The sequence below is a fragment of the Taeniopygia guttata genome, chromosome Z (assembly GCF_048771995.1).
Source record: "Taeniopygia guttata chromosome Z, bTaeGut7.mat, whole genome shotgun sequence".
Taxonomy (NCBI): Eukaryota; Metazoa; Chordata; class Aves; order Passeriformes; family Estrildidae; genus Taeniopygia; species Taeniopygia guttata.
Genome location: NC_133063.1, coordinates 25,771,930 through 25,793,412, shown reverse-complemented (window position 1 = coordinate 25,793,412; position 21,483 = coordinate 25,771,930). Strand labels below are relative to the sequence as shown.

Here is a 21,483-nt window from a genome sequence, read left to right as displayed (position 1 = left end):
TTACTTTCAAAATTTTTTCTTAGTGCATAATCTTTTCAATTTTTGAAATGCTGCTGCTACAAAATTAAAACGACATGAAGGAGGTGTAATCTAAAATAACAGCATTGGCTTCCGTGATGCACAGTGATGGGTTATTGTAGCAGGACAGAAAGAAACATGGATTGATTATTTGAAATGTTCTTGACAGTAACTGAACTAGTAAACAGGAGTCATGTGTTTTTAACTTAGAATCCCTGTAATTTATGTTCTAAAACCTAAAAATACTTATATTTAATAAATAAATTTTCAATGATTAGTCTGTACAAAGGAGTAATATGTTCACTCTTGAAAGGTGACGTTTTATGTTTTAAGGTTTAAACCATATTTTATGTTCATGCAGAGCTACATAAAAAGTGGATTTGACATAACTGTCAGACTACATCCTTCAGCTCAGTTTTAGCTTATTCCCAGCCCAGGGAGAAATTCACCTTTTGGTTGCTGCAGTGTGGGCCTCCACCTTGCATTTTCTCTTCAAGGAGATGCACAGCTATTGTGGTATTAGCTTGTGGAAACTGTGTGGGAGGGAGAAAGTCTTGCATATTTGTGAGAACCATGTATGTTTGAAGTTGGAAGGGTGGTAGAAGGTCCCAGGGCAGGGTTGGAGGGAGGAGGATCATATCTATTAGCTCAGTCCATTTAATTTTGGCCTGTGTGCCAGGTACAGGTCAGGAGGGGGTTCAGCCAGGGGAGGGACTAGTGTCAGCAAATCCACATGCAGATGTAAGTTCATGTGCTGTGCTTTTGGCAAGTGATAAGTCTGTAACACTCTAACCATTAAGTAATGTTCTGGACTCATGCAGAACTGAGCACAGTTAAATCCTGAGTTCTGAAATATTTAATGTGCTTCAGTTGTTTAGTGTTAGTGACTCTAGGTATATCCTTTTCTGGTTTGAATTAGTTTTTGTGTATAAACCTTAAATAGAACAAATTTGATTAAAAGCAAAGGAGTATTTTTAAGTATGTTGGAAGTCATTCTCAGATTGTAAATAGAGACAACTAAAACAAGGCATTTAAGTATTCCAGCTATATACAGCTATATACAATTTCATCTAAGATGAAATTGTATATATTGTATATATCTAAGATGAAATTGTAAAATATAAAATAGCTTGATCAAACAACACAGGAACAAAACACAATCCAAACCAAACTCCCAACCCAAAACCAAAGAACCAAACATAACAAAAGATTTTAAAAAGTCAATATTCAGTTTTAGATGGTGTAATATGAAATGCATTAGACTACATATTAGAATTCATAATGTATATGATTTCTATTTTAAAGTAATCCATTAAAATAGCCAAAAATCAATGAATATTCTCATTTCCATCACTTTTCTTAGTCATCAAAATTGTGATAGAAAAATTTATTCCTGCCTCAAGTTAAAAATGCTTATATATAATCTTTGTCTTGAACTTATTTATTCTCTTAAAACTTGCGGTGTGTACTATGCAGTTTTTCAAAAGCACTTAAAATTCCTTAAATTGAAAGTTCAATTGGAATGCATTTGTACTGTTTGATAAAGGGAGGAAATTAGTGAATTTGTAGGTGGGAGGTAACAATACACTTAAACATACTGGGTTTAGCAGATTAGGAAACTATGCTGTGGGTGTTGTGGATTGCTGTATAAAATGAGGTCTAGGTAAGTATATTGGCTGTTCGCATCTATGTTTTCTCTAACTTTTTGAAATGACATAGCTAGTTGGCTTTATTTTGAATTTCAAAAACTATCACTGTAGTGAGTGAGTTATCTAAGTGCCATTACCAGTGCTAGCAGCAGTTCATCCTTCCTAAGATTGTGCTAACTCTACTATTTTGTTTAAGCTGCCCAAAGCTTATATTTATTGCCCTTTGCTTTGTGGTGGCTGAGCAAATTCTCTTTTCAAAACTCCTTGCCATTCATCTTATTTGGGGTTTGCAGTAAAAATCAAATAAAATAGTTTTGTAAGTAAGTTATCCATTATATCTTTCTATGTTAAAAAAGAGCATTCTAGATGGATTATACGTTCTAAGAGCTGTTACTTTAAATTTGTTTGGCTGAGGGGTAAGGCCAACATTGATTAATATTTGTTAATCAAACTGTGCCACTGATGCCATTTTTCTATCCTGGAAAAAGTATGTGCATAGTGAGTCTGGTTTCTGTTCTTGAGTTGTTTCCTGTACGCTACATATGCAGCAAGGGAAGAACAAAACACTGCAAAGTAGGATGGGTAGAATGTTGTAATTCTTTTTCAGAGACTAATTTTTTTTAAAAAACTCTAGGTAAAGTTGATTTGTAATGCGTCTATAGATAGCACAAGACTAATTTCTCTTAGAAAAAAGCTACCTATATTGAGAGCAATGTTGATAGAAAAGTAGGAAATTGTTTTATTTCCCCTAAAGCAGTGTTTGAATTCATACTCTGTTATTTGTTTAAATTGCAGCTCAGAGTACAGTGATGGAGAATGGCCTACATCTTTGTCTTCCTGTCTTACTGCTGTGGAAAACGAGCAGTCCTCAGGTGATGAAAGCTGGGAGACTGTCTCAAGCAGGCAGGAGCACGACCCTGGTGTGCAGAGGAGCAGCAGTAGTGTGAAAGAGGAGAGCCCAGACTTCTGTTTCCAAGAGTATGCCTTTATTCTATTGGCTAACTTCCTATAGCTTCTAGCATCACCAGTAGTAGGGTATTCACATAGCACTGCATAGAATAACATCTAAAAGCAGTTACCGTGCCAGCAACAATCATTTGCCTACATCACAATAATCTGAGTAGTTGTATGTATTTCAAATCAGGGAAAATACGGCATTTCATGCAAGCAGTTCTGCGTAATGAAAAATACAGAAACAATGAGAGCATATTGACATGGAGTGTCAATATGGTTAATAGACTTAATATATTGACTTTAAAAAGCCAGTTAGGCAAGTTAATTGTTTAGATATACATGTTACATAAATATCCTTTGATACTGCTTAGGACTCCTTGAAAAGAATTTATTTTTTGCTCTGCATTATTATTTCTCCTATTAAACTGGTGCTCATTTTCTGCAGCCCTATCAGTGATTAAAGAAAACTTGAATTTCTTGCTTGCTCTAGTAACTTTAAACTTACTTTATTTTTCCAGTCATTCAGTACTTCATAAACTGTAGCTGCCTTTGCTATAAGGCAAAATTAGTAGCTGTATACAGCTAAGAGGAATGTTCTTGGCTTTTTTTCTAAGCATCTAATATTGACTCTAGTTTGAATCTTTATAAAGCAAAGGCCACACCTAAGTGTTCTTTCAGCTTCTTCCACTCTTAGGTGGAAGAAGGTGAATAGCAATAGGTGCACAGTACCTATTGCTATGCAGTCCCCTTTGTTGTTAATGCTTTTTTAGTATTCTCCACATTCTTGGGTCTTGAAGAACTAGTGTGACTTTAGGAAAACTTTGTAACAACTCATCTCTTTCAAAACAACAATAATGGAGCTATGTGCTTTTTAACTGTCTTTGATATGAACAGCGTGAAAATGTATGCATCTTTAACATAATCCGTCTTTCTATAAGGAAAGCAGGACTCACCGCCCCATGACTCTGCATCCAGGTGACTTCTGCTTCTCTAGAATATCCAGGAATGAGAAGAGTCTTTCTCTTGCAAGATAGCTTCTCTTGCAAGTAGTAGCTCTTTTTATCACATTCAGGCCAAGCTTTACCATGGAGGCTGCTCTGGATGTCAAGACAATCTTTCTCCTTAATGGCTCTAGGAACTTGTAGATAATGAAGAAAATGTTTAGTACGAAATTTATTAACCCTGTCAGGGATGCTGTCTGTACTAGGGGAAATTCAAAACAAACTGCTTACTGTACTGCTGGCCTTGAGCACTAGACAGAACTTTGCCATAGAATTATGGGTGTTACTGATTCTGAGCTCTGGGAATTCTTGAATTTTTATGGCAAATGCTTAATTTCTAATCTGTGACTCCATAGTCTGGGAAACATGCCTGTTTAGTTTTTGTGTTATGTTTGGTTTTTGTTGTTTATGTGTGTTTGTAAATTCTCTTAGCTTTTTAGTTTTAGCTTTTGATTTATTTATATAAAGGGAGCAGACGTTATTGGAGGAAGGTGAAATTGCTTGGTTACGGTACCAAGAAGACCTAGAAAGTAGCAGTGATGAGGAAAATGGTCCAATTAGTGATTTTGTACATCTTGGACTCTTCTTGTTGGATGGTAATAACAATCTTGAGGATGACTCCAGTGTGAGTGAAGACCTGGATGTGGAGTGGAGGTATGCATTTGATAGTTGTCTGCTTTCATTTCAGAGGTTTTGTAGTTACTATTTTATTTTCTGTGTAAGATGTAAAAAGTATTTATGGTTATCAGTATACGCTTGCTTGAAAGACTAATCATCTCAGTTTTATTGTTTAACGTATTTCAAGTGCTATGTATTTTCTAATGAGAAAAAAAGGAATAGATTTGCTAAATCAGGCTGTGATTTGAGAAAATTTTGGTGCCCTAAATATGCAAGGCATGGGTGTATTTTCTAATTTAATTTTCAAGTTGAAGTGTAACAGAAATAAGGCAATATGAATGTAATCAGCATTCAAGTCAGTCCTATTTTATAACTGATCTTTTCCTCCTTTGAAACTGGTGTTAGTCATTACAAATCTATTTTATTTCTCTTTGAAATGCCATGCACTTACCTGATATTATAATAATTTTGAATTCTTCACTCCATTTTCTGTCATTAGGTTACTGAAGGATATTGCAATCAATTTATTATAAAAATGCTTCAAATACCAGGAATAAAGTGATTGGAGCCACATACAAAATAGTATAATGTGTTTGTTTTACAATGTGATAGAAGGCTTTCCAGTGAGAGACATAACATTTGCTCTCTTCTGCTTATTAAAATATAGACTTGAGTGCAGACATACCAACATTGTTTTCTCCTTACGAAGTTATATTGTAGAAAAGCATAAAAGGGACTAATGCATGAGAGTCCAAACTAGAAGTAAGGCCTATGTTCTTACACTGTCAGGCGGTAAGCTAGCAGTGGAATTGTGTGATAGGGACAGAAGCTGTCTTTTATGTGTTGGAGGTTAGCCTTGGTAAGTTTCCTAGTTACTAGAAACAGGAACAGAGACATTGATGGTCTGCTGAGCATATGCAGACCTGTACATCATTTCACTTGTGCCTGTTTTAAGATGTAATTTCTGAATTTATAAAACTGAACTAAAAAAGGACCTGCCAAGCCATGAACTGTGACACATGATGTAGTCAAAATCTGATTGTTAGTTGTAAAACAACCTTAATAGCATTCATATGAAACATATTAGCTGAGCTTACACTGTTTTACAGTAAAAACTCCCATCAGGATGTTCTGAAGTATATACTGTGGGAGTATGGTACCACTGTGCTGGGACCAGAACTGCCTCTGAGAGGCTGAGGCTGCCCCATGTGGGACACAGCTTGTTCCAGCTGGCTCCAGTGGACCCACCATAGGGTGGGGCCTCTGGGAAGGTGCTAAGAAAGGATAAAAAATGCTGAACAGCAAGCAGTGAGTGAGAGAGAAATGAAGATTATGTGGGAGAAGCAACCCTGCAGACACCAAGGTCAGAAAAGAAGGAGCCGGAAGTGCTCTAGGTGCTGGAGAAGACTGTGGTGGAACAGGGAGGGACTTGCTGACAGAAGTGTGTCTGGGGAGAAGCTGTGCTGGAGTAGTTGATGAAGGACTGCAGCATGTGGGAAAAACCCATGTAGGAGCAGGAAAACAGTGTGAGGAGGAAGTATTGCAAAGAGGAACTAACCATGGACAGACCACAACCCCTGTTCCTTTCCCTCTGCCCTGCTTGGGATAGGGAAACTAGAGGCCTCAAGGATGAAGGAGTGATGTTGAGACTGGAAATAAAGAGAGGGCTAAGGGAAAGGCGTTTTAGTTTTTGTCTTTGTTTCTTACCATTCAAATCCATTTTTATTGGCAATAAATTAATAGAATTATAGAGCAGCCTAAATTAAAAAGGAATCTCAAAAGATCATCTGGTTCAACCTTTCAATTAAATTAAGGCTTTTCCTGAATTGAGTCTCTTTTGTCTGTGGTAGTGATTGATGAGTCCTGGCCCTTTTTCTTGACCCATGAGCTTTTTATCTTATTTACATGTCCAGTTGAGGCAAGGCTGGGAGAGATCAGCTGGGTGGGTATCAGGCTGTTATTAACAGGTGTTATGCAATAATTTGATATATCCAGACTGTATGTTGTAACTATTTATTTTGAAAATAAGACCATGTTTCCTAACCTTTGTTTTTCAGATTACTTGATGAGTTTGGTGATGGTCTAGGACTTGCTCAAGCCATTCCTTACATGGAACCTCAATTTTTCACATATATGGCACTAGATGGACACTTAGAAGCTGTGGAGGTATTAAAATATTTTTGATCTTCTTATATCTGTGATATTGTGACATAAATATTTATAGTTGAATCATTTTTCAACTTAAGCTCAAAATCAGGAGAATAAGAGAAAAATACTTTCCTGTGTTAGCTTGAACTTTTGGGTTGGCAAACATGAAAATACATCTTGAAAAATCTTTTAAAGGGTGTACTACAAGAAGTCATTTATCAGTACCTACTCCTTTTAGTATATGCATTTATTTCCTCGTAAGGCAAAGAAAGTTACTGGTTTCTACGAGTATAAACATATGCCATTTAATTCTGAAGATTTTTGCCAAATTCTCTACATAACAAAGGAAAGCTTATGCTTGAGTCTGTGCCTGTGAGTTGTCCAGTTGTTTGGGTTTTTTTTGGCAAGAGTGCATTTGGATTTCTTTTATTTATGACTAGAAGACTCTCCTGTGTTTGACTGTCTTACTCTGTGTATTTTAAATTTTAAAAAAAGTTTAAAAAAACCCCCACCCAATAACAAGCAAAAAAACTCCAATCAGGAAAAGAAACCACCTGGAAAAAAACAAAGCCTTTTGACTTTACCTTGTTCTATCCCATTTCATCTGTCTAATTTTGGATATAGACCAAAGCATTTATTATCAGGAACCAGCATGGTTATGGTCTTTGTCTTTTGTTTATTACTTCAGGTTGGTCAATGTCAGAGTGAATATAAAGCTAGCTGAGATCTAGTTTGATGCAGTGTGACAATTCTTGCGCTGCCAGAAATCTCCCCTGCAGGGTATTTGTCAAAATAAGACCTAAATGATGTGTAGACATGTAATATGGTGTTACAACAGCTGAACTGAATGTTTTCTAGGTTATGTAAGTTTAGGGCAGCAAGGGGCAATTTGACTACTAGTACCCACTTTAAAGGGGTGAACCAGGCACTGTATGTCATAGTGTGCTTGCAGACAAAATATCAAGGGCACTTTGAAATGCTCTCTAATGCTGGCAGACAGTGGAATAATCATAGATAATGGGTTTTTTTCCATTAAATGTGCAAAGTCAATGATTTTCTGAATAACATTCCCAGGTCTTTTCCAAGACAGTGGAAGGGGCCATTCCCATAAGTTGGCAGTCATGCAGTTTCCAGCTTTTGTATGTCCCCCAAGGTATATAGGAGGTCATAATTCATGATCATGTATCACAGGGCCTTCGCCAGCTGTGTAGGATCTTGTTAGCATTACTTATTTAGAGACACTTCTTTAATTTGGAGAAGGTCTGTTGATATCCTTATTGTTAAAGCAGTGTTTTGAAGCCATATAGAGAAGATTCTTGTCTCTTTCGTAGTGGATGGTTCTCACTACATCAATAAAAACAGAACTGCAAAAACAGTTGACCTCCTTTGCACCAAAGCATGAAGATCTGTGTAGAGAGGGGAAACTAATCCCATCTTTATTTTTTTTATCTACACATTAGGACTTGAGAAGGCGACTGAGTTTATTATGACTCCTAAGTTTTCCTTTCTCATTCCTTTATAACAACATTTGCCTAAGTACTCTGTCAGGAGAAATGTGTGCAGTCCTGTCAGAGTCACCTGTACAAGTAATCCTGGGTGATTATGTGCATGGCTGGCTAAGGAGGTGCTGTAATTATGTTTGTGTCACCAGGAACAGAGTGTCACTGAACACCATTAGCAAACAGGCAGGGTGGTACAGGGCACTGTGAATGTGGAAAAGCTGATTCTCTTATATACCGTTTGTGCTTGAAAGTAACACAAAAAGCATGTGAAACTTTATGGTGGGCATAGAAGCCTTGGCATATTTGGAATTAGTCAGCAGAAAGTGATAACTGAGTAATAAAAGGAAGAGTTGTATGGACTGTGACTGCACAGACAACACAGGTTTTGAGTAAGAATTCCAAGTATTCCTTTCAAATCTCAAGCAGAATGTAGAGCACATACTTTTACAGTATGAAGTGGTTACTAAAATTATTCAGAAGATATGAGCAAAATAATTTACTGTTTTGAAATACTTGAAAGGGATGTGACACAATAAAGCATCCAAAATTCAAGTGTATCTTAATTGGAGGGGAGGGATTGGGAGAGATCTATCATAAATAATTGTGACATTTGGATGGGAGAAGTAATTAAAATATTAGATACTTATTTTGAAAAGCTATGTTGTATAGCTTTTATAGCTCTCTGGGTTTCTAAAACTTAATAGAATATATGTGATTTTAAATATTTTTTCTTTCATTTGTTACAAAGAAACTAGATAGCTGGGAGTGTCTGATTTACTTCATTAGCAGTACAGAACAGGCTAGTTGCCTCTGCTGCATTAATGACTTTATAAATATTTCCTGTGATAATTCACAGACATGAGGAGCTCAAACCCTTGTAGGCTATAGCACTCTTGTTTTTAACAGAAAAATGTTCAGCATTTTATTTTTGCTGCATGGAGAAGTAAGCATTAACACAAGCAATAAGAGGAAGTACAGTTATTTTGAAGATACATCTTATAAAAGTTATAAAAGAGACACTGCTTTGCTTTGGATTTGAAAATGTGGCTTTCAGCCTCAGAGTAACTGTGGCTTTGTGTTTATAACGTTTATTTTGTGTAGGTTTTGGAAGCAAGCAATACAGTGCTTTCTGTTTGAGAATACTTATGCTGGATATAAACAGAAAAGTTTGACACATAAATAATATTGCAACCTTCTGTATCTCTGGGATCTTATCTAGTTTTTTCAGGTGTAGTAGTTATTCTGCTTAAGCATACCTACTATTTATTCTCAGACCATTGGAGCAAAAACCAAATACAAATACTAAAATCATCTCAATGTTAGAAAGATAGTACAGTCTGCTGTACCAGAATTTGATGGGTATTAGCTGTAAAATTGGAGCAGAGTTTTGTAGGGGAACTTTCACACTGCACTAGGAATAACCCCAGGTTTTCCCTTAAACTGACAAATTTCTTGTTTCAATAGGAGCTGTAAATATTTCTTAGCTCATGCTGGTCTCTCTCTGCCACAAAGGTTTGACTGTATGTATAAAACTGCTAGTTTAGATCTGTGGTAGTGTGATAGCTTGAGCTGCCTTTTCACTGTGATCCAAGTCCAGGCATGTTTTCAGTTGCAGCTGTAGTAACTTTGGGGAAAGTTTAAGACTGAAGAGGTTTCTGTATAGTCCAGTGTTTCTCTAGTATATAGAGCTTTTTAGTTAAGTGTATTCCCAACATTACAAAAATACCATGCTATCTTACACTTTTTACCAAGAGAATTTTGTGGCCAACACCGTAAATAATTTTCAAGCTGATTAGAACAGTAAGTAGTTGTACTTAGAGGATGTGACTAATTCATTCATGGTGTGAACCCAGTGTTTGTGTTCTTGGTTCTTCAGTTTCAATTTGTGTGCTGTTCAAACAGGTAGTACATTTCTCAACAAATGCAACCAAATATTCTGAGTTCTGTGATTTGAATGTTTTTTTCTACTGGATATCCTCTCGGTGTCTTACACAGTTGAATGTATGATGTACACAGCAAATGCACACAGAAAATATGGTGTAGTCTTATAATCTTAAAGATTCTGTATGGTAAAAAAAATGAGTTTAAAAAAAGTTACTTCAGAGCATTCTATGTGTCTTAAGATTAGAAATATCTACATGGATCTTGGGGTCTTTATTTCTTGAAGTTTACACTCTTAGTATAGCTAAGGTACTTAATATCTTTTGTGTGTGCCTGAATAATTTAGTAATTGAGGCAAGGAAACACATTAATGAGGCATTTATTTTCAGAAGCACACTGAAAGCACAGTTTTAGATTGGCACGCTTTATTACATTTTCAACTTGCTGCTTTTTCTGTAATTTTATAAAATAAACAAATATTCATTGTAGATTAAGTTGTGACTGTCCTCATATCTAAGAATGCTTTAAAAGCAAGACATTGCTGTTTTGACCTTCAGTTTCATCTCCTTCATTACAAAAATAAAAATGATGAAATGGATAGTTTGGCAGGCATATCTTCCATTTTAAAAAAGTAATTCTGCTAGAACTGCATTCTTTTTTTTGTTTTGTTTTTTTTTTGTTGTTTTGTATGAAATGTTACATTTGTGAATAATAGAACTTGATTTCTGCTTACCCCTTTCAGTCTGCTCTGGCACAGTTGGAGTCTCTTACTTTTGATGTTGAACAGACTCATCCACCAGCTACGAAAGAAACCATAGTTAGTCTGCCACAGATTTTTGTCACAGGTGACTACAATGGTGTAAAAAATAATGTAAAAGTAATTTCCACAAAGTTTGTAAGAACAAGTTCAACTTTCTCTAATACCATGGATGTAATATTTAAGTATTGCATCATTATGCATTACTGCATGATGCTGTTTTAAGATTTTTGAATCTGAGTATAATTTTGATCCATTTGGAAAAGTAATCTATAATGGAGTTACTGTGACTGTACTTTGTAATCATTAGTGATACTGTTGATAATATATGTATTTTAATTTGAGCTTATCTTAGATGTAAAACAAAGTATTAATGCTTTTTCTTCATCATGGGTTTAGGTCAAGAGCAGTGTTGTACTATCTGTTGCAGTGAATATGTGGAAGGTGAAATCATAACAGAGCTACCCTGTCATCATTTGTTTCACAGACCTTGTATAACTCTTTGGTTACAGAGAGTAAGTACTACAGGACTGGTGGAGGGTTTAGGGGCAGGGGGTGTTGTGTGTATTGTGTATTCTTCTGGGAAGAACAACTTTTAACTCTTTGAAAATGTGGGATGAGATACCAAGAATTTATGAAATATTATTTTAATTTATGCATTATGGAACCAAATTCTTGTGCAAGTGAGGGAAAAAATTTTATTTGTATTCACCTAAAGGGCAGTTTCTTTAATAGAGGGAATATTTCTGTAAGGGAAAACATATTTTCCTTCACTAAGAATGAAGGACATGGCTGGGTTATAACTTGTTTTGGTAAAACAAAAACTTTCTTTACTATATTTCTCTCTTGAAGTAAAGACAATGGAATTATTTTCTCTGAGAAGAGCAAGGGATTTTCTCTATCTTATCACAATGTCAGACCCATTTATTGTGACAGCTGAGGCTGGCAGATGAAATACTGAAATGCTTGTAGATTAACTTTTTTTAAAATTACCTTTAGTAATTCTATATGATATTAGACTTAATTTTCATGATCTGTAATCAGTTTGCTTCCAAATGTCTTTAAAAGGCTTGCATCATGTTGAAGCTAGACTAGAACAACCATAATTAATGAACTGGTATGTTTTTTTTAGTTGCACTTCCACTCTCCTTTATGTGCAGTGCAAACCTGGACTTGGTAGTTCTCAGTGAGCTTACAGTGTAACACAATTTTCTTAAGAGTATGAGATTAATTATTTTACCATGGGGGTCATATCAGAAAACCTATAGCTGATGGATTTAGTTGATGGGCTTATAATTTTTTTACCTTGATAATGTTGATTATCATATTCATTTTTTCTTGTTATACATGTACTGCCTTTTTTTTTTTCCTGTTGTCATAGTAAACTACTATCACTGAAAATTAAGACAAAATACTTCATCTTAGATTTGGGCTGTAACTAACTTATTTTTAATCCTTGCGTCAAAAAAAAAAAAGTAAAATCAATGCTGTGAAGAAGAACTTGGAGAGAACCTGATGCATTTGCTATGTAGCTGTTGTAAAAACAAAACAAAGTCTTTTTTCTGAGTTTGTCAACTCTAAGTAGCTGTCAGCTCTAGGTAGCTATGCAGTCAAATTTGAGTTTGAGATGATGCTGTTGTGGAGACTCTAAATACTTTATAAATAATAGCATTTAGCTTTTCAGTAGAATTGAATGCAAACAACCTGGTCTTTTTTTCTCTCTTTTTGTAGTCGGGAACATGCCCTGTTTGTCGTCATGTGCTTGCACCTCTACGTCCTGAAGCAGCTGATGACTCTGGTTTTTTTTGATTGATGTTTCAGTATCTTCATTGCTACAGGACCCTCGGACTAGGGTCTGAAATAAAGTCTGCACCAAAATAAAAATGTAAATTTTGCCTATTTTTTAACTATAATGTGAAAACAGTTCAGTATAAAATATTGATATATAGTCATGGATTGGGTTGGGTTGGAAGGGTTTCTAAAGATGATCTGGCTCCCTCCTCACTGTGGGCAGGGACACCTTCCTCTAGGATAGATTGCTCCAAGTTCCATCCAGCCTGGCCTTGAACATTTCCAGAGCTGGGGCATCCACAGCTTCTCTGGGCAACCTGTGCCAGGGCCTCAGTACCCTCACAATAAAGAACTATCTCCTAATATGTCATCCAAACCTATTTTCTTTTCATTTGAAAGCATTCCTCCTTGTCCTGTCATAAGCCATTGTGAATAGTCCCTATCCATCCTTCTTGTGGAGTCCCTTCAGGGACTGGAAAGGACCTCAAAGCTTTCTCTTCTCCAGGCTGAACAATCCCAATTCTCCCAGCCTTTCCTCACAGCAGAGGTGCTCCATGCCTCTGATCACCTTGGTGCCTCCTCTGGACTCTCTCCAGCAGCTCCGTGCCCTTCCTGTGCTGGGAGCCCAGAGCTGGAGGCAGCTCTGCAGGTGGGGTCTCACCAGAGAAGGGCAGAGGGGCAGAATCCCCTCCCTGCCCTGCTGCCCACGGGGCTCTGGGTGCAGCCCAGGACACACTTGGCTCTCTGGGCTGGGAGTGCCCATGGCTGGCTCATGCCCAGCTCTCACCCACAGCACCCCCAAGTCCTTCAGGGCAGGGCTGCTCTCGGTCTGCTCATCCCCAGCCTGGGCTGGCACCAGGGATTGCCCTGACCCGGGTGCAGCACCAGCACTTGGCCTTGTTAAACCTCATGGGATTCCCAAGGGCCACTGCTCGAGCTTGTCCAGATCCCTCTGGATGCATCCTGTGCCTCAGGAGTGTCAGCTGCACCACTCAGCTTGGTGCCAGCTGCAGATTCATCAAGGGAGCACTTGATCCCTTTTTCTGTGTCATTAATAAAGACATTAAACAGTTCTGGTCCCAGTAGGGATCCTCAAGGGCCACCAACTGTTGTTGCTCAGGATTCCGAGCCATTGACTACCACCCTCTGGACACAGCCAGCCAACCACTTTTTAGTCAACTCATCAAATCCATTTTCAATTTAGAGAGAAGGATGTTGTGGGGGATGCTGTCAAAGGCTTTGCTGAAGTCCAGATAAATGACACCTGTAGCACTTTATGTATCCATGGCTGTAGTCACTCCATTATAGACGGCCACCAGATGGGAAAGAGAAAGCAATTAGGAAAAGGAAAAAAATACCCTTGTTTCTGTTCAAGTTTCATGTTATCTGTACTTGCACTAGTACATTGGAAGAATTCAGATTCTGGCAGGTGTTAAGTTAATTTGTTTTGACCATTAGGCAGAGAGAGAACAATCTTTTCCTAACTAGCCATAGCAACAGTAACTAACAATGTGAAAAGAATTTCCCTCAAGGCAAAGGGACAGTTCTAAGGGTTTTGGATAAGGTTGCATGGTGAGCTGCCTCATAAGTTGAAACTCTGTAGATGCCTTCTGTCATACAAGGCAGAAAGCTCCAGTTTCCCCTTCTTGCCTTATTCTGTGCTTGATTGAAAACCTGAGAAAAACAAACTCTTCTTTTATAAAGTAAAGCTGCAAAATGCAACTACTCTCTTGTCTCTAAAAAATAACTGTATGAACCACATCAGCTGTTTATATAAACTGTAAAAGTGTTTGGATCAGTGTTGAGTTGAAAGGGCCCTTACACATCACCTGGTTCTAACGCCCCTGCCGTGGGAGATAGGTTGTTCCAAAACTCAGACAGCCTGTTCCAGTGCCTTACCACCCTCACAATAAACAATTTCTTTCCAATATCTAGTCTAAACCTTCTCTCAGTTTAAAACCCTTACCTCTCCTCTTATCACTGTTATCACCCTGGTTGAAAGTTCCTCTTCAACTATTCTGTAGCCCCCCTGGAAGGCTGCTCTGAGGTCCCCCTGGAGCATTCTCATCTCTAGGCTGAACAAGCCTAGGTCTCTCAGCCTGTCCTCACAGGGCAGGTGCTCCAGCTCCCTGGATGTTTCTGCAGCTCTCCTCGGGTCTGCTTGAGTATGCCTGTGTCCTTCTTAAGCGGAGGGATCCAGAGCTGGGGACAGCACTCCAGGTAGGGGGAGAATTCTCCATGGGAGTGAATCAGGGAGACAAAATCATCTCCCTTGACCTGCTGCCCACAATCTTCTAACACAGCGCAGGACATGTTGAGCTTTCAGAGGTGCCAGTGTATGTTGCTGGGTCATGTCAAGCTTTTCGTCATCCACATTCCAAGTACTTCTAGGTACTTTTCTCAGTCTGTTCTCTGCCCAGCCTGTGTTTTATGTTGTACTTGGAATTGCCCTGGCCCAGATGCAGGACCTTGCACTTGGCTCTGTGGAGCTTCATGAGATCCACCCAGGCCCCTCTCAGGCCTGTCAAGGTCCCTCTGGGTGACATCCCCTCCCTGCAGTGTGTCCATCACACCACGCAGCTTGGTGTTGTCAGCAAATGTGCTGAGGGTGCTCTGATCCCACTGTCTGTGTCACTGACAAAGGTGTTCAGCAGGGCCAGTCCAACAATAACGCTGGAGGAATCCACTTGTCTCTGGTCTCCACCTGGGACCATGAAGCCATTGACCACAACCCTTTGAATGTGACTGTCCTGTCTGTCCCATCTGTGTCTCTCCCATTTCGAGAGAACGAGAGAAGGCTGTTGTGTGGCAGAGGAGTGAAGGACTCCTCTCAGGGCAGTGGGTCCTGGATCCCAAATTGTGGTTCTGTTCCCACTGTCAGCACGTCTCTCTGTTTGAGTGCACTGTCCAAGCAGGTTGAAGTCTTGTGGCCTTTCTTTTCCATTTAATTCCCTTTTGTCATCTTGTAATCTTACCTGCAGATCTCTGCAACTGATCTCACTCCTTGGACTAAGAATAGAAACAGATCCCCTTAAAGAAAGCTCTCAGGCAAACAATCCAGTTCAAAGCCACCCCTTTCTTTTTGAAATGTGTACAGTTTTCTGCAGTTTACCTCTTCTGGGATACAGCCCTAAATTGTTTGTGCAGTGTCACTTCCTATTTTCTTTTTGAACCTGCTTCCATCCTTCCTTTGCGGACTGTCCAAGCCATTTCTTCCTGGTGTTTCCTGCCATCTGTATCTTGCTAACTTCACCTCTTCTTTCAAACTGCATTGTATGCCGTATTTGGTTTACAGTGCTCATTCTACTTGTTACCTTGCCTGTACCATTCAACACTGGAACTTCCTCCAAGGCCTGATTGCTGCAGCCAAGGCCTTTTGGTGTCTCTCCTAAATTCCTTCATATTAGTGAGAAACAAGTCAAGAAATTATTCTCCTCTGGTCTGTCTTCATCATCTGGACTAGAAACCTACCATCGATGCTCTCCTGTATTTACCTGGACTGCTTGCAGTTGGCTGTGCGATTTTTCCTGCAAACATCCATGTGGCTGAAGTCTTCTATTGGGATTGTGACCTGAAAATGTGATTCTTCCTGCAGCTGAAGAAAGGGCTTTTCATCAACCTCCTCGCCTTGTTCAGGTAAGGTGTAGTAGACACCACAACCATGAGGTTTCTGTTGTTAGCTTAGTCTCTAATTTTGCTGTTCTTCAAGAACAGCTTTGTGCAGTCAATCTCATTTTTGGCATAGAGGAAATTTCCCCCAATTCTCTTTTTTGCTTGTCCTTTTTGAATAGTTGGTAGTCATCACTCACAGCGCTCCAGTTGTATGATTCATCCCAGCAAGTTTCTGTAGTAGCAATCAGGTCATTATTATGTCTCATCTTTTGTGAAGAGGTTGTACCAGCTGGACTTTTAATCTCTTGCATGAATTCAATACAAGGTCACAAATACATGAGCCTTTGGAGGGTCTTACACCAACAACATTCAACTAATAGCACCTTTGTGTTTGCTTAAGCAGTTTTTCCATTTCTCTGTTGGATTTGTCAAGCCTGTGGGATCTGAAGTAGCTTAAGTTGATTACTCATTTTATTTCTTTCTTTATTTTAATTCCTCACAATTATCTCCTCATTATATTTCTTTGGGTTTTTTTTCTGCTTTATCAGCTGTCTGTGGTCTTGCTTTGGAGTGAAAGTGTTCAGCTGAAGCTCTCGCTGTGGGCAGTTTTTCATCTGCCTGAGCTCACCAGCTATGGCTGCTTCAGAATTGTGTACCACTGTTCCTGCTTAAGCTTGGCTCTTAGTGCACTGTTACCTCTGGGGCTTATCTGACAGCCTTGGAGGCCCATGATGTGGTGCTACTTTTGGCCCTAGCACTTTCCTTGAGTTTTCATACTCTACATTGAAAATAATCTGCCACTGTATTTCTGCATGGAGTCATTTCCCCGCAGAATATATTTCTGGTGCATTAGTGTTTTGGCTCAAATTCCGGGATTTAATTTCCTAATAATCAGATTAATCTCCTTTTTACATTGTGGGAAACTGTGTGCTCAGTATCTGATACCAGAGATGCAATCAATATCATATGCAAAAAAAAAAAAAAAAAAAAAAAAAGAAAAATAAAGGAGAAGACAAAACACATAAACCTCACATCCTCCAAAACAGCTTTTCAATCTAGTAAATGCAGTGTGCAGAAAGCTAACAATCTTCAACAAACAGTCCATATCTGCTCAGAGCACACTGAAAGTATTTTCTTTTGTTTCTTTTAACATCTTCTCTTGAACTTAATTGAAAGGTAGGTGATCAAACTTTTAGGAACAACATTTAGGATCAGTTGTTAAATGTTCAGCCATTTCCAAGATGCTACCTTCTTGTTGTATTTTAATATAAAAAGTCCTGTGTTCTTCAGTTTGTTTAAAGAGTTGCAAGGTTGAGTTGTACAAAAACAAAGTGTTGCAAGAATATAATTCTTCTGAGCATGAAGGAGAATATAGTTTTTGAGAGCTTTTTACTCCAGAGATAGTTTACCCATTTTAAATTAAAATAATGATAATTAAATACATCTTATAGAAGAGGGGAATTTGTTGACATGAGGATATGATTTGATATTTGTGCCCTATTTTGCAAAGTACAGAATTTTCCTAACTTTGGAGGATTTGGTTTTTTGGTGGCACTAGCAAGGCCTACTGCGTGATCCTTTGAACTCTTCTTTTTTACTGCGTTTTTTTTTTGTTGTTTGTTTTTGGTTTTTTTTTGTTTGGAGGTGTTGTTGTTTATAGAAATCTCTCCTGTTTGGGAATTACTCCTTTACAATTTGAATCCTAAAAGCTGTTTTAATATTGTAGTGATGCTGCTTGGCATGCTGCATAAATGCTTAGGTGTATTCTCACAAAATTCCAGCTTTTCTTACTTGAAAAGAACAGGGGTAAAAGTGTGGCTTTCTGAGGCTTTAGGACAGAATTTGTCCAATACAGGCTTCCTTGAGTAGATTTTAAGTTGTTAAAGGTCAAGAAAATTTATTTATATTGTAGCATTCCTATAAGATACCACTATTTCCACTGAACAAAATATACTGCTATAGTTGGTAGGCTCATTCTTTCTCAGAAAGCCAAATAAAGACTCAAACAAACAAAATTCAGGTTCCTCCTTGATCAGCCCACTGCTCTACATTCTTTTCTTTCCAGTTGATTTTTGTTGAAACAGTTGTAATGAGGTTTTGTTGGACAACGGGTATACAAAGAGAGCCTTCTTTACACCGAGGCTTGATTCTTTATGGAGTAGGGCTCAATTACTGAATTGTAGAACAACTGGCAAGGACTAGTAGATAAGGCTCCTTGTCTTGTGTTACAAGGAGACAAGTGGGCTGACAGTCATCTCTGCATAGACGCTGGATGTACAGACCTGGTAACAAAGGCTTAAACCCCTGTTTAAACCTTTTAAAGGTGTTCAGGAGCCTGATTTTTGCTATTGTGTCATTGAAATCTAGTGCAAACTAACCCAAACAAAGCCTGGTATTAGTCAAAGCCCGGAGAGTGCAAGGGTTCATCATAAGCTCATGCCACATTCCTTAAATGCAGTAAAACGTAATTGAAAATAAAAGTTCTCTTCCCTAAGTTTGAAGCAAAAATTTTCAGATTACTTTGGATAGAGAGAGGGTAGCTTATGTTGCTGAGAATATTATGTATTTGGCATGGATATAATTAATTCCCAAAGCATATTTCCAGGTACATTATCTTTTTCTTTGAACTTACAATAGAATCATCCCTGAAAAGGCCTGTTGTGATTTAGTGAATTTAAGACTATTGCCATAAGGGACACATTTTAAAGCAGCAGCATCAGAGTGGTTTATTTCATAAAATGAGTATGTGCAGCTGTAATAATCCTACTTGGCGTTTTCCTTTTAATAGGCAATATCTCTGTGGTGATGCACTAACGTGAGCACATCTGAATTTATATTATGAATGCAGTAGGTATCCTGTTCTGAAAAATGCCAAAGATGGAAGAAGAAAAACAACCCTGGCTCAGTGATTTCAGTTTTATTTTATCTGCGCATTTTTACAATCCACGCTCTTTCCTCTGTATTTTACCTTTTTTTTTTTTCTTTTGTGTTGGTGAGTGCTTTAGGATATACATAATAGAAAACAGGAAAATATATTAGTTATCTGCAGTTATTTGCTCAAAGTGGTACACACAGAAAGCTAAGTTGCATACTTATTTAGACAAGAGAAGAAATATCACTATGTGGAGAATAAGTCCTTTTATAGGCTAGTAAGCAAAATATGTATTAACAGATTTTATTGTCCTAAAATTCCTCATAATTGTAATTTTTTTTCCGGTCTTAAGTCTCTGTGTAGATAGACAATTACCATGCTCTGAGTCATGTATCATAAATAATTACACACAAAACAACTAATGATGCTTATTAATGAGTAAGTATGAGGATTTAATGTGTATTGAGGCGAAAATGTAAAGGGTATGATTTTCACTTATACTAGAGTTGCTTTGGCCTCCTGAGGCAAAAGAAAAGGCTCTCCAGAAGACGTAGAAGACAATTAGGTAAGAAATAGGAAGGAGGATTAGTCTAGGTGGTTTCTCCACCTACATTTAAATCACAGTAAAAACAAGTCCTTTATTTCAATTGTGAAGCAGAATTGTCTTTAGCTTACCAGACAGGAGCCTTTGAAAATAGTCAAGGAAGTCAATGAAATTTAATGTGATGGTGAGAATTCCAAGGCAGGTTAGGTATTTTATGTCAAATTTTCTAATTTACAAGAATCAAGAGCTAATTTTAGTATTGTAAGTTCTACTGATTAGTGATAGGAATTGGCTGATCTTTCATGCCTTTGTGTTAAGAAAACCTAAAGAGGAAATACATTTCTTAATAGGACATAAAAATAATTTATATTGTATATCAAGGTATTTCTTTGATTGTATATTGAGTACTATGCTAATATGTATGACCTGCTAATTTGGAAGATTGTCTCTGTCAATGGGTAGAAGAGTTTCCCTGTGGATGAGTGGAATTCCCTCCTCTTACTAAAAGCAGAAACATAAAAAATGCTTTTCTAACACTGCTTTAATACTGCAGTAGGAGGATGTCAGCTGCAGAAGCACTGACACCAATTTGAAAATGCTTTTTGCATATTCCAGACATCCTTTTATAAATTGTTAACTTGCTTTGCTAGTCAAGGAAGATGTTCTTGTCAGCAATACTGTAAATAGGTTCCTCTTAAGCTATTTTAGTGAAATGAATTGGAGCCTGCATCCTGTACATGCCTTTGTCTTCTTCATTGTTTTAACTCCCCAAATCACAAGTCATGTAAGCAAGAAAGAAGTTTTGCTATAGAGATTAAAAATAGGATTTAGTCCTCTTATTTACATTAAAGCTTCATGAGACTGTGAGCCTTTTCTTCTGATGCTATGAAAAAGAACTGAATGGACCAACACAAAGCAAATCACACACAAATAAAAAAAATAGCCTGACTAAAAAGTTTGCTCCTGAATGGTGAGCTTTTGGGACATGAGTGAATAGCACCATTTAAGCAGAAGTGATGCAAGAGAACAGGGGATCCTCAGCAGTGTTTGTCACTTGCAGATAGCCACAGTCCTCCTTCAGTTATCTTTCTCCCTGTGACACAGCAAGTATCTTCCTTGGAGCTTTTGAAACTAATTTCTAGTTCACCAGGACTTTTGGTGAAGAGATGCCCTTCAGGTCCATTCACTTCATGCAGTTTTCTTCTGAAAGTGGCCAGCAGGAAGGGAAGAAATGGGAGCAGAAAAAGTGTGGTCTTTCAAGTGAATCTAGGCAATCTACAGTATCAACCAAGACAAAATTCAGTTGTGAGTAGAGGGAAGCAAGCCAAAAAAAGGAATGTGTGGCACAAAAATACTTTTGACAGCTCTGTCCCACAGCAGAAAGCATGGGAGCTCCTGAGGCACTGCTGTCTGACCCACTGCACTCTCCTAGCTCTTCAGGAAATGTGAAGCCTGATCACTAAAAGATTCAAAATCTCTTGGTCTAAATCTTACACAACCTATGAGACAGTTTCCTTCTGACTGAAATAACTTGCATTTATTGGTGTCAAGGACACAGAAAGGGTGCCAGTGTGCCCTGCCAGTTAAGGATGTGTTCATGAGAAACCCGTGACCTATAGAAGGGTCTTTATTATCACTATTGAGTGATAATAAAATATTGACACTCTCCTGCTCTGAATCATTTATCAGATCTAACTGAAAAAAGAAGCATCAGTTAACTTGTTGATAAAAATTAATTTCTGTTCTGTTAGTGAAAATGGTTTGATGAATGACAGTAATCAGAGGCATATTATTGCTGCTATATTCAGTGTGTGTTAGTGGGGAAGTATCTGAAGGTAGCATTTTCTCCTTCCATACACCTTCCAGAGGGAAGGTGTCTCTTTGTGGGCATAATTCAAGCACAGGGCACCAAGAGCATCCTCTGGATGTTTCATTTTCAGAGTAAATACATATTCAAATTGTAACTTATATTCTAAACAATTATAGATGATTTTTATGTTTTGTACCTGGGATGCCAGTACTTCCAGCAACTGTTCCTCTTCTGTCCTATGTTAGACATGACATCATGCATCTGAGGGGGACAACTGAATTTTTCCCCACCTATCTGCTGCATTTTGAAGTTATCAGCAAGGCAGT

General features: G+C 38.0%; 1 protein-coding gene across 15 annotated transcripts in view; it reads left to right on the top strand.

The window, feature by feature from the left end:
* The window catches only part of PJA2 (praja ring finger ubiquitin ligase 2), a 78,774-nt gene that overhangs the window by 20,960 nt on the left and 36,331 nt on the right, over positions 1–21,483 (top strand). For 7 of the 15 annotated variants that reach the window (XM_072921710.1, XM_072921708.1, XM_030257891.4 and 4 more), the window contains 6 exons: positions 2,463–2,645; positions 4,091–4,276; positions 6,298–6,406; positions 10,514–10,616; positions 10,928–11,043; positions 12,260–12,412. In XM_072921710.1, coding sequence (XP_072777811.1) covers positions 2,463–2,645; positions 4,091–4,276; positions 6,298–6,406; positions 10,514–10,616; positions 10,928–11,043; positions 12,260–12,337 — 775 coding nt within the window. In that variant the 3' untranslated portion in view covers positions 12,338–12,412. Of the gene's footprint in view, positions 1–2,462; positions 2,646–4,090; positions 4,277–6,297; positions 6,407–10,513; positions 10,617–10,927; positions 11,044–12,259; positions 12,413–21,483 lie in introns of those variants that run through there. The other 8 variants (XR_012052737.1, XR_012052736.1, XR_012052735.1 and 5 more) reach the window with 4 other exon arrangements.